Raw genomic sequence first — 12,641 nt, forward strand, 5'->3', positions numbered from 1 at the left:
TCCCAGCATTCACTGTGTGAACACGGCGATACCGCGCGGTGCCATTGAGGCGCGAAGGACTGGAATGTGTGATCAATGGCTCGGCTACTTTTGAGAAACGGGCTGAGACGAGGGGAATGCGGCTTTTGGACACAGGGATAACATCATTTCGGCCAAATCTGTTAAAGCGTTTCCCCCGATTAGCAGCCAAAATTAACACACTGCTGTGGGCATATTCTCCACCAACTCTGCGGGTCAGATTTGGGCAGCGCTATACCAGTTTGCATGGCACTTTAGAAACTAGCTGGGGAGTGTTTATGAAACGCAGACTGGAAAAAAACAAGGGGAACAGAGTCAGTAGAAGAAGTGTGAATGACACTGGCTTCATACTGGCTTTCTTAATTAATCCCCTATGAAACTGATCATGTAAGACATGCAGGCAACAGAGGAGAGTAGAGCAGAGGAGAAAATTATTAAAATCAACAGGGGTATCAAGCTCTGATAGAGGTTATCACATAAAACAGAATAATGACAGATGAGTGATGAAGAGATTTTAATAAGGAATATATTCTGCTCACAAAGAATGTCATGAGGGGATCCTAGATTTGTGATCATTTCGTTCCTCTTAGACTGTACCTGCCTTGAATATTTTTGATATAATAACCTGTGTTAACCTCTCATCTCATTTTGGAGAAAAGACAGGAGCTCTTTTTCATGTTCAACCACTGTGCCCCTGAGATATCTTTGTTTTATCTTGTAGTAAGACAAAGGACAGCATAAGGCACAATTCTGCCATCAATTTTATACTGCTATCAAAAACAAAACCACTGCATTAATCACACAAAACATTGCTGTCAATAACAGACAGCACTGAAATCAATAACAGGACATTAGTGCTCTCAGCACCACAGATCACCAAGAGCAATTGCTCCAATTAATGTCATTACACACACAACACTGACACCAAATAGCAGACAGCACTGAACATCAGCAATACAGAACCCATAACACTGCCATCAACATATACTCTAGCATATAGCACAATGCTACCATCAATTTAACAGTAAAATAAAATGCTGCCATTAACTGACAGTTCCTAACTTCAGCTGCCAGCACGGGACACAATACCATCATTATTCACCTAGCTGTTCACTCATGATTCAATTAACTTCCCCTCATCCCTCCCAAGATTACCTGTAATTCTGCCATTTGCAATTTCTTTTAGAGTGAGTAGGTCACCTTCAACTGCCACACAAATCTCCTTTTTATCTTTGCAGACGAATTTTTGTTCTTTCTATCGCCCTGTAAAGTCACAAGGATTGGTTTCTCCTTGGAGACACCGCCATACCATTGGTTCTCTGAGCCTAAAAAAACTCTTGGATGTTCCATTCATGCTGACACTGTCACTCAGTCTGACTCCACCCCAGAGTTACTCTAAGCATAATCCAAGATATTAGTCTTAAAGCTTTGCACCTGCATTGTTAGGCCAAAGGTTTGGCCATTGGAACCTTGTTATTTACCGGCTGAAACAATGACCAGAACTCCACATCAAAATCAGGAAGGAATACAGCATGTGTATTCTCTCAAATTATAAAACGGTCATGGCAACACCCTGTGACTGCACATATAAGTGTCTTGTGACTGATGTACATAATAATGCTTTAACCTACCATTACTGCTTTGTTAATCTAGCAAGTTGTTACCGGCCACAAGCAGAGTCTGCCATTACAAAAAGAAAGTATTCGTTGGAGATATAACTTTGGCACTGTTGCACATGCACATAAACACATACACATATACACACACTGTGTATCGCAGCACAGGGAACGCAAACACAACAAAAGGATAAAAATGGTGAAAGATGGCTGTAGGATATATCAGGGTGACATTCAGTCTGACCAGCAGGACTAAACCTTCTGCTTGGCAGAGTGAAGGAACCTTGAGCACAATGTACCAGTGTAACCGGGGAGGATAAACATGTAGCATTCCTCCCAGGCTTAGGCATTTTCCTCAGGTGTAGCATTTCACTGTATCTGAGACAGCATTAGTCCTAAGCTTAAAATGAAGAGTAACGAATTAGCAATGAGTTAAAAAAAGCAGCAACTTCATATCTAGTCATCTGCGTCGGTCTGACATTATAGAGGAAAGCAAATGCCATTTGCCATGTCCCAAGGGCTGCATCTGCCCACCTGCATTAAATCAGAACCCTCACTGTACAATTCAGACACTCTGAGACAGCCTCAAGTGTGTGGCCTTGTGGCCACTATAAGCAACTGCAACTGCCTCTCCAGCTCACCTGTCTTGCTGCATCTGTGTTGAAACAGAGCCTCTTCCCAACTGAGTCTGTCTTTTAGCACAGGGAAGAATTTAAAATGAAGGAAATTTGATCTTTGATATGATTATCAAATTCAATATTATGAGGGAAAAACATCACGCAAAGCCATAAGTATGTGGTTGGAAGAAGTGAGACAAGTTACCTTGTAGCTACTTGCAGTCTGTACAGAGATTTCATACCTCATTTTCTGTCCTTGGCAATCAAACTGAAGTATTAGGGGCTGACTGCATCTGCCTACTGTGATTCCATAATGAAAACATATTTCAAGAAGTTGAATCAAGATAAATACAATGAAATACTAATAAAATGTGACAATGCTACAAAGACAAGACAAAAATGATTAATCTGAAAAAATAAATGAAAATGACTAAAAATAAAATGACAGTAAGAACATTCATAATGAAAGCCCTCATGAGAACAAGGAGCTATGACCGTTTGGATAGACGACACTACAATCACCAGATTGCCAAAATTTTACCAATACTGTATTTAAAATGTTAGGCAGGTTAGGTAAGGAGGAAAAGAGAAAAATAATTAATGTAGACCACTTTAAAACAATCATAATTTTCTTGTCTTTCAATAGGGAGAATTCATAGATTTTTCACCATACCACTGACCGACAGTTAATAGATGTCTGGTGCATATGGTTTAGCTTTAAATTGTGCCTGCCTTGTTCTATTGCATGAAAAGATTCTCCCACATCAGGAACATCAGGTTTCCCACAGAAGTCCTCTTCCCAGCCTTTAAGGGCAGTATTTAAATTTCTGTTGATATTCAGTAGAAAGTAAAGAGCCGACTGGGGAAATGATAAAAAAAAAAGTCAATGAAGTTTGCATTGGATTCACAAAGGAAAGTAGACTCAGTTTATGAAATGTGTTACTTGCAAGTACCCAGAAAATTGGTATTTTGCTAAGCCAAATTTATGTTGAATTTGATGAAAGTATAACAGGGTGTTCTTACCAAGCAAAACTGAAAAGAATCTTATACTTTTTGTAGCAGTTGTGAAATATACTGCTTACAATCCCCAGGGAAAGGTTTTATTTTTAATGAGAGGTTATAAAAGGGATGTAAAAACACTCCTTCTGAGTAATATTTTTCTGCCCAAATCTTAAATTTGCTACACAGAACTGGCATATGTTTTATTCCTGGGATAATTTGCTTACTGCTTATTTTTGAAAATGGGGACATAAACAATGAATCAATACCAGTCCAAAAGAGTGTGGATCGTAATGGATCTCTATGTGCAAAAGGCTGCCAAACTTTTGACATTGTAATCCTTGGTCTCTTCTGAAAGGTGCAAATGTAGACCTTCCATTGCCTGTAGATGCAGAGCAAAGGTTAAAGAGGTTTTGGAGCTTACTGGGGTGTTAACCCCATGCTAACATGTCCACTAAGCTCCAAAACCTCTTTGACCTGAACTTTGCTCCAATGTTAACCTTGACAGATGGATGGACTTGCCAATATCCTGGATAGGGTGGATAAGTCCTACCAGAATGAATATTTTCTAAGACTTCTATATCTCCTTCAAATGGTCCCTATCTACCTAACAAAATATATGGAAGAGCTGATACAAGGGACACCACAGATCCCTGAGGGCAGATTTCTTGATTTTGATTTTATAACCAGAAAAAGAACTTAGTTTATTTAATTATTAAACTCACGTAATTATTAAGCTCAGTGTTTTAAGTAAATTAATTAGAATGGGGATGAATATTTTGGGCTCACAGACAAACAGCAAGATACCATTAATATTCAGAGCAATTGTGAGGAATTGTGAGGCAATTATCAGGAGGAAAGGGTGGAAAACCCTTTCCTCCTGATATTCCTGGCGATGTTCTTGTAGCCCCTGTGAGAGGCGCTATAGCTACAGCAAAAAAGAGATGGCAATGAAGGACAGTTCTGCAATGTACCTCTGCCCAGTTAGAAAATGAGTGTCTGCAACCTGCTTTTAGGTTATGGATGTCTGGGGAGCATGGCAAATCACCTATACCAAAGGTACTAAGAAGCTAAAAGAAGTTTGGCCCAGTCTCCTCAGTCAAAAGCCTTCTCCACATCTAATGGCATGATAGCTGCTCTTTGTTGTGACTGCTCACAATATTGAATTATACCAAGAAGACGTCTGACATTTGACTTTCTTTTTCAGACCAAATCTGTTTGATCTGACTTAAGTCATTTGGGAAGGAATCTATCTGGCCTTCTGGCCCAAATTTTACAAAGACTCCTACTACAGCGAAGCTGGCACACTTTAGCTGCTGCTTCCCACAGATGACTTCATTTGTTTGTTGTCATTCAAGGGAAAATAGTCTTATTCTTTGATACTGGACTAATTTTAGAATGTGTGCTGATAGGCTCTGCTAAAAGTAATAACTCAAGATCATTGGTCTACACACAAGCTCCAGCCTTCTGACCTCCCCTGCGTCCTCTTGGAGTGTGGCTGACAGAGACGGATTGTTAGACTGCCCGTCTGCCCGTGTGCCTCCTGAGTGTCTCGCCTACATCTCCTTGGAGTCTCCCTGACAGATAGGTCTGACACAGTGCGTCTTCTCCTCTGCTGCTCCATGCCTTCCAGCCTGCTGCCGTGCGGCTGCTGTGCTGTGCCCATTTTTGCCGGCCCGGGCAGCCTGTGCTCTGCTTCTGCATGCTGGAGTCTGCTGCGTCCTTCACCCTGCAGAGTTCGTGCACTGATGGGGTACTGACCACTCCTGATGGATTGTTCATTTTCTTCTTTGTTCGCTGTGTGTTACTGCACACACCAGGCTCGCCTTGCTGTGGCAAACCACTGCACTCGTGCAGGAGTGCTGAAGCACAAGTGCTCTGATTAACACTGCAAGCTCTGCAGTGCGCCAGGAGAGTGAACGCTGAACAGAGGATGAGGCACCACTCATCGGCGCCTGACAAATCGCCGGCTGCATGATAGCAGCGGGTCGATCAGATCAGAGCCCCATCTGTTCCACCGCTGTGGGCACCTGGCCATTATCAACTGAGGACACCGCTACGATAGAACCAGGGGCTAGAGCCCTGTCTATGCTTGGAAAAATCACCTTAATGGACTGAGGCACTCTGGAGCCTTCCTGATGGACCTTAAGCTAATTTTGACGGTCGTATTTTTGTCACAATTGAACTGACCTTATGACAAAGGTGTGCAATTGAATGATCTTATTTTGTATGAAAAAAAAAACAAATCTCCTTTTCCTAATGATCATTCTACCCACTCCTCCCCCCAAAAAAAGCAATTTATAAAGTTCAGGAACATAATAAATATTGAGTCTGCTCTCCTATCTGAGTCCATATCTGAGCTTCCATTTCCTGTAATCTGTGGCACAATATAGTACTGCCTTAGTATTTTCTTAGATAAAACAGCTATTCTGAAAAAAAACAGCATCCTCCTTTTATTTGTTCCCTTAGTGCAAAAATGAATTATGTACTTTTAGAGCCGAAAGATATTGTTTTGAACAGCAATACAAGAAAACCTGGCTAACTGTTCATGTTCAGATATGCAAACAGCATCAATTACAACAAACAGGACACTATCAGCTCTACCTTATCATGTTACTATTCCAGCCTTGTAAATAATGGTAGAGGTACCCTGCAAGTTCTGTTTTCTATACTCAACAAATACCATCATCCTATGAATTTCTCCCCTACACTGGAGGCATACACTGCATAGTGTAAGAACTGAGAGCATAAATACCATCATTCTCTTTATTTTTCTTTTCATTCTCTTCTTCATTCTCTCTCCTCTCATTTTCTTCATTGTGTGAGCTAGGGTTCTCCATCTGCAGAAATCATCAACAAGCCTCTTACCTCTGGATGTGTCCTTGCAGAGCATAAAATTGCTGCTGTAACACCAATTCTTAGGAAGTCAGAGTCTAATCCTGCTGACCTTCAGAACTAATGGCCTTTATCTAACCTGCCTTTCTTGGCCGGAATCCTAGAGAGAGCTATTCCTTCCCGGCTGCAAAAGCACCTCTCTGTGTAATTTGCTGGAAACTTTTCTATCAGGTTTTAGGACCAGACACAGCACAGAAACTGCCTTTGTCTGAGTTGCCAATGACCTTCTGATGAATTCTCATCAAGGGGCCCTTAACATTCTTACACCATGTCAACCATGACATCCTGCCAGACTAAATGGAAAAGCCCTTATGTCTGTCTGGTACTGTACTTGACTGGTTTAGGACCCTAATTAGTTACCTCGCCATGGGCACTAGTACAGTGGGTTTGGGACTGTACTGCTTTAGCTGTGTGTCCTACAGGGTTTAGTCCTAGGGCCACTTCTCTTTTGTATCTATATGCTACCTTTTGAGCTTATTATAAGGAGGTGTGGCCTTGTTTCCACTTTTATGTCCATGACACCCATATGTGTGTTGACACTAACTGCTTGACTACCAGGTTAACTGCTTAGATGATACAAAAGGATGGATGTAACACACCTTCCTTCAGCTCACTGTGCAAATATCGACATCATTCTGATTGGCACTCACTCCTTCTTGCAAAACTCTGACAGCAACGTTGTTTTATCAACCAAGCATGGAACCATGGGGTCAGCTTTGACAGTCATCATTTGAGGCCCCACATTATGAATATGACAAGTTTTATTCTATATATACTTCATAATATTTCAATATTATGAAGGTAAGCCTAGTATTGGCACGGCATGATGTTGAAAGGCAGATTGATGCATTTATCACATCCAGGATACTATACCTTCTTTACTGGTGTACCTGTGCTGCTTGGGTCCATCTGTATATTTCACCACACAGTTTTATTCCAACATTGTCTAATGTGCACTGGCTCCCAGCACACTGCCCCACTGATTTTAAAACTCTGGTGTAGGCTTTTAAAACCGCTCATGGCTGTGCTCCAGGCAGCTTTTGCGACTTGATCTGGCCCTGCAGACCAACTCGTACCCCTGCGCTGCTCCAAATCTGTCTCCCTACAGCCACTGTGAGCTAAAATCTATGGGAAACACAGAGCCTTTTGTTTTGACTTAGGTTATGGAATGCACGGCCAGGTCCCATCAGAGACTCACTGACCGTTTTAAAGCACAGTTGAAAACATTTTCTTTTTAAAACAGCTTTTAAGGATTGCAAGTGCTGTATTACTGTCTTACTGAGGTATATGACTGCTTTTATTTATTTTCATGACATTAATATTGTACACTGAAATTCTTCTGTTTGTGCATTTTTACATTAATTTGGTTAATGTTTATGTGCCTTAGGTAGAAGAAATGTACACTATAAATAAAATTCATTATTATTACCATTTGCTTTGATTAAAGACATTAGTCTATTCATGCTACGCTCATCTGCATGCTTTTCCTGTAAAGCTGCTTCTGCTTTCTGCTTTTTCTCTTTTTCCTTGGTTAATAGGTAAGGGGAGTTTTCCATGTTCATACGAGCCTATTCATGCATAGAAGAGGATCTATAATGACGTAATACCATTTCTCATAGCCAATATCTCTCTAAGCCAAATCCCTCAAGGCCAGGGGCCTTATCAGCTTTAATTGTTGCTTGGATTTCTTCTTTTGAGATATCTTTGCACAGTATGTCCCTGGGATTTTTGGTACAGAGATTTTGTCCATACAGTGTTTTATATATGTTTGAAGATGTGATGAGGTCTTTAATGAGGAGAGTGCATTGGCGGTGGACCTGTTCTTAGCCAGCTCCACAAGTAACTCAGCTCACCTATGCCCTGCAGTCTTACAATGGTCACCGCTGTTTTCCAAATGAAGATCTGTAATACCTATGAGAAATCATTTGCTTGCCATCATGCAGATTCCCCTCAGCTTAATGATTTCACATCTCCTTGGGCCACTAATGAACAGGCCCTTGGGGTATTTCTGCAGTGTTGGATCCCCTCAGATCTTCAAACTTCCAATAGTGTTACTGTGTTTCCCCAGGCTTCCAAAATGATCTTTTATAGTAGTTAAAGGCTTCAAATTACTTGTGCAGATCCAATAAAAAGCACTACTTAGTATGGATATGCATGGATATACAGCGAGTCATTCTTTTTGACTGCTACAGTAACTCATTTGTGTAGCCAATCATTAATCATAAAATAATCCAATCATTACAATTTAATTTCATATAAGATATCTACATCAAGTCACTGTAATACTTAGTAACCTAATAACCTAATATTTATTATGAGACAGCTACAAGGTATTCACAGACTAATTTCATTGTTTAAATGATAGTATTAATATTGCCTTAGCCAGGAGTTTCAGCTTTCTTTTAGGACCACTTATCTACTCTTGCACTGACTTTTATTTAAGCATCTATGCCATGTAACATTGCTGGGTTGGTCAATATAACAACATTGATTGTATCCCTTCTCAAAATATATAACTGATGGGGAATCGCTCAGCAATGGACATATGTTCACATTACCACCCCAAAAATTAATATGAATACAGTTCCTTGTCATCTCTTTGTATTTTAAGCTTGTACAGTGCGTATTTTTTCATGTTTCTGATCATGGCATATCCACTCTTGCCTTTCCACATACTACACCCCCAGGTATAAGCATCCCTGGGGCTTAAATCATGACATACGCTGAGCTAAAGCAGTAAATATAGTCCTGTGATGGGGAGGCAGGATGGATCCAAGAATGATGAGCAGTCCTGGGCGAGGCAAAGCACTGAGTACCAATCCAGAGCCAGAACTTGCGTTCACAGCAGCCCTGGACCCAGTCAAGCTAACACGCAAATGGGAGCCTTGGTTCTCATACACACTTTTAATTCACCACCCACTCCTTACATCCTGTGCAAAAATGCTTGCTAAAAGTGGCCAAAGGGCTCTGCCAGTTTTGCAGGTAAGTCTGCCTGGATCATTTCCCCTCCAACGCTGGCCGTCACTGGACATCTGTGGCTACAGCAAAGGTGAGTCTCATTGGCTTGTATTAATAGGATATGTCTGGCACCATGGTTCTAGGTCTGTATTTCCAGTAATGCGCTAATGTGCCTCGCGGGAAATGGGTTTTATGTGCGCAGTTCTCACGTTGCTCTCACATTGCTTAGACTGGGTTTTTGTAGCGGGCCCTGAGGGTTTTCCCGGACGTGCAAGGAAAAGTGAAGATCTTCCTTCTCGGGACTGAAGATTTTTGTGAATCTCTCATTGCAATTCTGTTCCTGCCTTTAAAATGGAGAGGCTATGAGATTAATTTCTAACACAAGGGTATGTCTGACAACTGGGCTGGGAAATGAAATGAAAAAGGTTGTGATCTGTAAGGATAGTGCAGGACTCTGGCCTTGAAATTAGCAATCTGCCCACTGCGGAGCCAAGAAACTTTGTTAAGTTTTGTCATACACGAATAAGACTCTGGAAATGTGAAATTATATTATTTCCATAAATTCCACCTGATCAAGCATGGATATGTTTACTTCTAAGTGAAGAACAAATGTACTACCTACTGTTGAATGTAGCAACAAATTTGTGGTAGAGACTTCTTAAATCGACACAAAATAATTGCAATACGGAGTCGACGCACTTTCACTAACAGTGTTGCATTCCTGGCCAAGATTAAGAGATCCTAACTAAACAATGAGGCGGTGTTTCCTAAATAATTGTATCCCCCGGTGAAATGGAAGACAGAACTACAGTCTGCTCTCCCCGTTCAGAAATAATGGTACGTACCTCGTCACTGCATTTCAGCCTCTCGGACATACAGCAAAGAGGAGACGGGGAGGCATAGAACAGCATGACAGACGGAGAAATCACAGTGTTCTCGCTGGGGCCTACGAAATTTGGTGTCAACCTGCAAGATTACAAAAAGCTCACACGTCTGTACTGCATGAACGGCGGATACCATCTCCGCATACTGCCAGACGGATCGGTGGAAGGCAGCCGGGAGGAGAACGACATTTACAGTAAGGTTACAAATTCAATACACTCTGCGTTTGTTTGATTTTAAGAGGGTCGGGATAATGGATTTATCGACCGAGGGACCATTAATCTGGGTCCATTGCTATTTCATTTGTCGCTTTATTTTAACCTGCGTCTCAATCGAATTTGCACTATTCTGGCGCAGAACTTCGATGTCCATAGTATGTTTCGTATCGTGATGACGGCGATTGGCATGTTTAGACGTGAAATCGGGAGATAACAGCGATGACCACACTTTTAGATGTTTTGCTGATGCTGGACGACACAAAAAGGACTCGACAGAATTTGTTTTTATTGAAACCAAGGTAGAGAAAAAATTACCAAGACGGTGAATTTCACTCACTGCCTGAATATAAAAACCGAGGTGGGAAATGTTGGAGTGATTTTAGATTGTCATCTTACATTCCATTCTCACAAAAATAAATACAATTTCATGAAAGTGTAAGGAACGTGTAAATGTAACAGTTGAATAGGCTACTTACGGACTTCCTGGCTACTCTGGTGCAAAAATGGAATTGGTATTCTACCCGAGATGAGATAACTGCGACGCTCTTTTCAATGGACACGAAAAATGCATTAGGATCTCTGCAACTCGCTCAAAACGCAAGATTTTACCCAAGCAGAAATGCGCACACAGTACTCCAGCGCTAGCTTCCCTGCAATGGCCGCCTGTTGGCCTACATTTTGTAATTGATTTTCAATTTATTATATATTGCACGTTTTAAAAGCACTTAGGTTAATTACTCGCGACCAACACACAGTATTGGCATAGCCTACTAACAATATGCATCAATCTGTCGACGCCTGTGTTTTCCGTGACTTTAGTACAACGAGACGGAGGGGCAGAATTCTGGGTTTGTGCTCCTAGATTGTGATATGATTTCCTTCCATGTTGTTGAGCCCCTTCGTCTGTGTTTGTGCATGAAAAAAATGTATATCAACCAGAAGGTAACTTAGTTGCTTCATTGTGTGAACATGATGAACATTGTACATTGCCCTAAGTCTAAGATGGCCTGTATCAGCATTTGGACACATCAAAGATGACACTCAGTGGAATGTGAGAGCATCAGGTTAAAGAGTGTTTGTAACCAAGCAACATGAAGACAAATATTGACAGGGCAGTAGTGTGTAGGACCATTCACACAGTTCACCTCTTCTGAAAAAGAAAAGCATGCTTTAGTCATGGACTGACATTGTGGTAAATTCTAATCTTATCTCCAGTTACTGGAAGTAATGCAGCTCCTCATCTGTTTTGTATTGTTTTAGTATACTTCACTGTTCAAACTACTGTACATCCCTGTGATGCAGTTATTGTGGTAACAAAAGAGACAATAACCTTGGCTAAGAGTAAAGCACTTCTCTCACAGTCTCACCTGGCCAGCTTTGGAGCAGACTGGTGCTTGCTGATGAATCTACTTCCAGCATATTGCATATTGCATATTTCGGCATATTGCAGCATCTGCTTGTGAAGTGTTCCTAATGCAGCGCTATTCTCGTTGCTCCAGATGTGCTGCGGATCAAAGCTGTGGACATCGGGGTGGTTGTTATTGAGGGCAAGGAGGCGGAGCACTTCTTGGCCATGAACAGTGATGGACAACTCTATGGGTCGGTGAGTGTCTGCCGGTCATTGATCAGCTCACATGAATTTCAGTGAAATTAAATTATTCTTTGTTTTTTTTCCCCTCATTCCAGCCAACACTAAGTGATGAATGTTACTTCCTGGAAAAGTTAGAGGAGAACCATTACAACACATACAGGTCACAGAAGTATCAGGAGGAGTGCTGGTACGTGGGAATCAAAAAGAATGGAAGACCCAAAGCTGGTCCAAGGACCCATATGGGCCAGAAGGCTGTTTACTTTTTACCCCGTCAGGTAGATGACTGTGAATAAAAGAAACTTGTTGAGTTTCTATCGGAATATCCAGAACAAGTGCACACCAAAATATGTCATTTAATTATTCCTGGCCCCCTTCCAACATGCATGAGTTTTAAACCACAAAGTGCTGCTCACAGAAATCTGGGATTTCTGTCACCACTAATACATGTGACGCAAAATTAGCTACCATGAAATGTACCCCAACAACAAATACAGTAATAGAATATATGGCTTCATTGACTTTTCATACAAATTTTCAGTAAAATTACTCCAACTGAATAGATTTTTTTGGTGAACTAAATTGTTCACATTTTTCTACCTGACATATGATTACACTGTGAAATATTTCTTTTGGTTAAAATACCTTAATTAATCTTTTTTTCCATTTTTTGTTTCCACGTATGTATACATTAGTATACAACCTCTTAGATGATGTACCTGGAGTACAGAGAATGTCTGACATTTTAATTTAAAAATAATATATATTTTAAAGCTAGATTCATATTATTTTTATGTAACATATGATCATATAATATGTAATGTAACAGTAAATATATTAAGAGATGGTT

At 40.8% G+C, this 12,641-nt stretch overlaps 1 protein-coding gene across 1 annotated transcript; it reads left to right on the forward strand.

Moving 5' to 3' along the window:
• Window positions 1–9,954: 9,954 nt before the first annotated feature.
• fgf1a (fibroblast growth factor 1a) lies at window positions 9,955–12,390 on the forward strand. Its single transcript, XM_036548909.1, has 3 exons — window positions 9,955–10,181; window positions 11,703–11,806; window positions 11,890–12,390. The coding sequence occupies exons 1-3, from the start codon at window positions 10,013–10,015 to the stop codon at window positions 12,085–12,087; spliced, it is 471 nt and encodes a 156-aa protein (XP_036404802.1). The 5' UTR covers window positions 9,955–10,012; the 3' UTR covers window positions 12,088–12,390.
• The last annotated feature ends 251 nt before the right edge of the window (window positions 12,391–12,641 follow it).

The sequence above is a fragment of the Megalops cyprinoides genome, chromosome 16, assembly GCF_013368585.1.
Source record: "Megalops cyprinoides isolate fMegCyp1 chromosome 16, fMegCyp1.pri, whole genome shotgun sequence".
In the NCBI taxonomy this organism is placed as follows: domain Eukaryota; kingdom Metazoa; phylum Chordata; class Actinopteri; order Elopiformes; family Megalopidae; genus Megalops; species Megalops cyprinoides.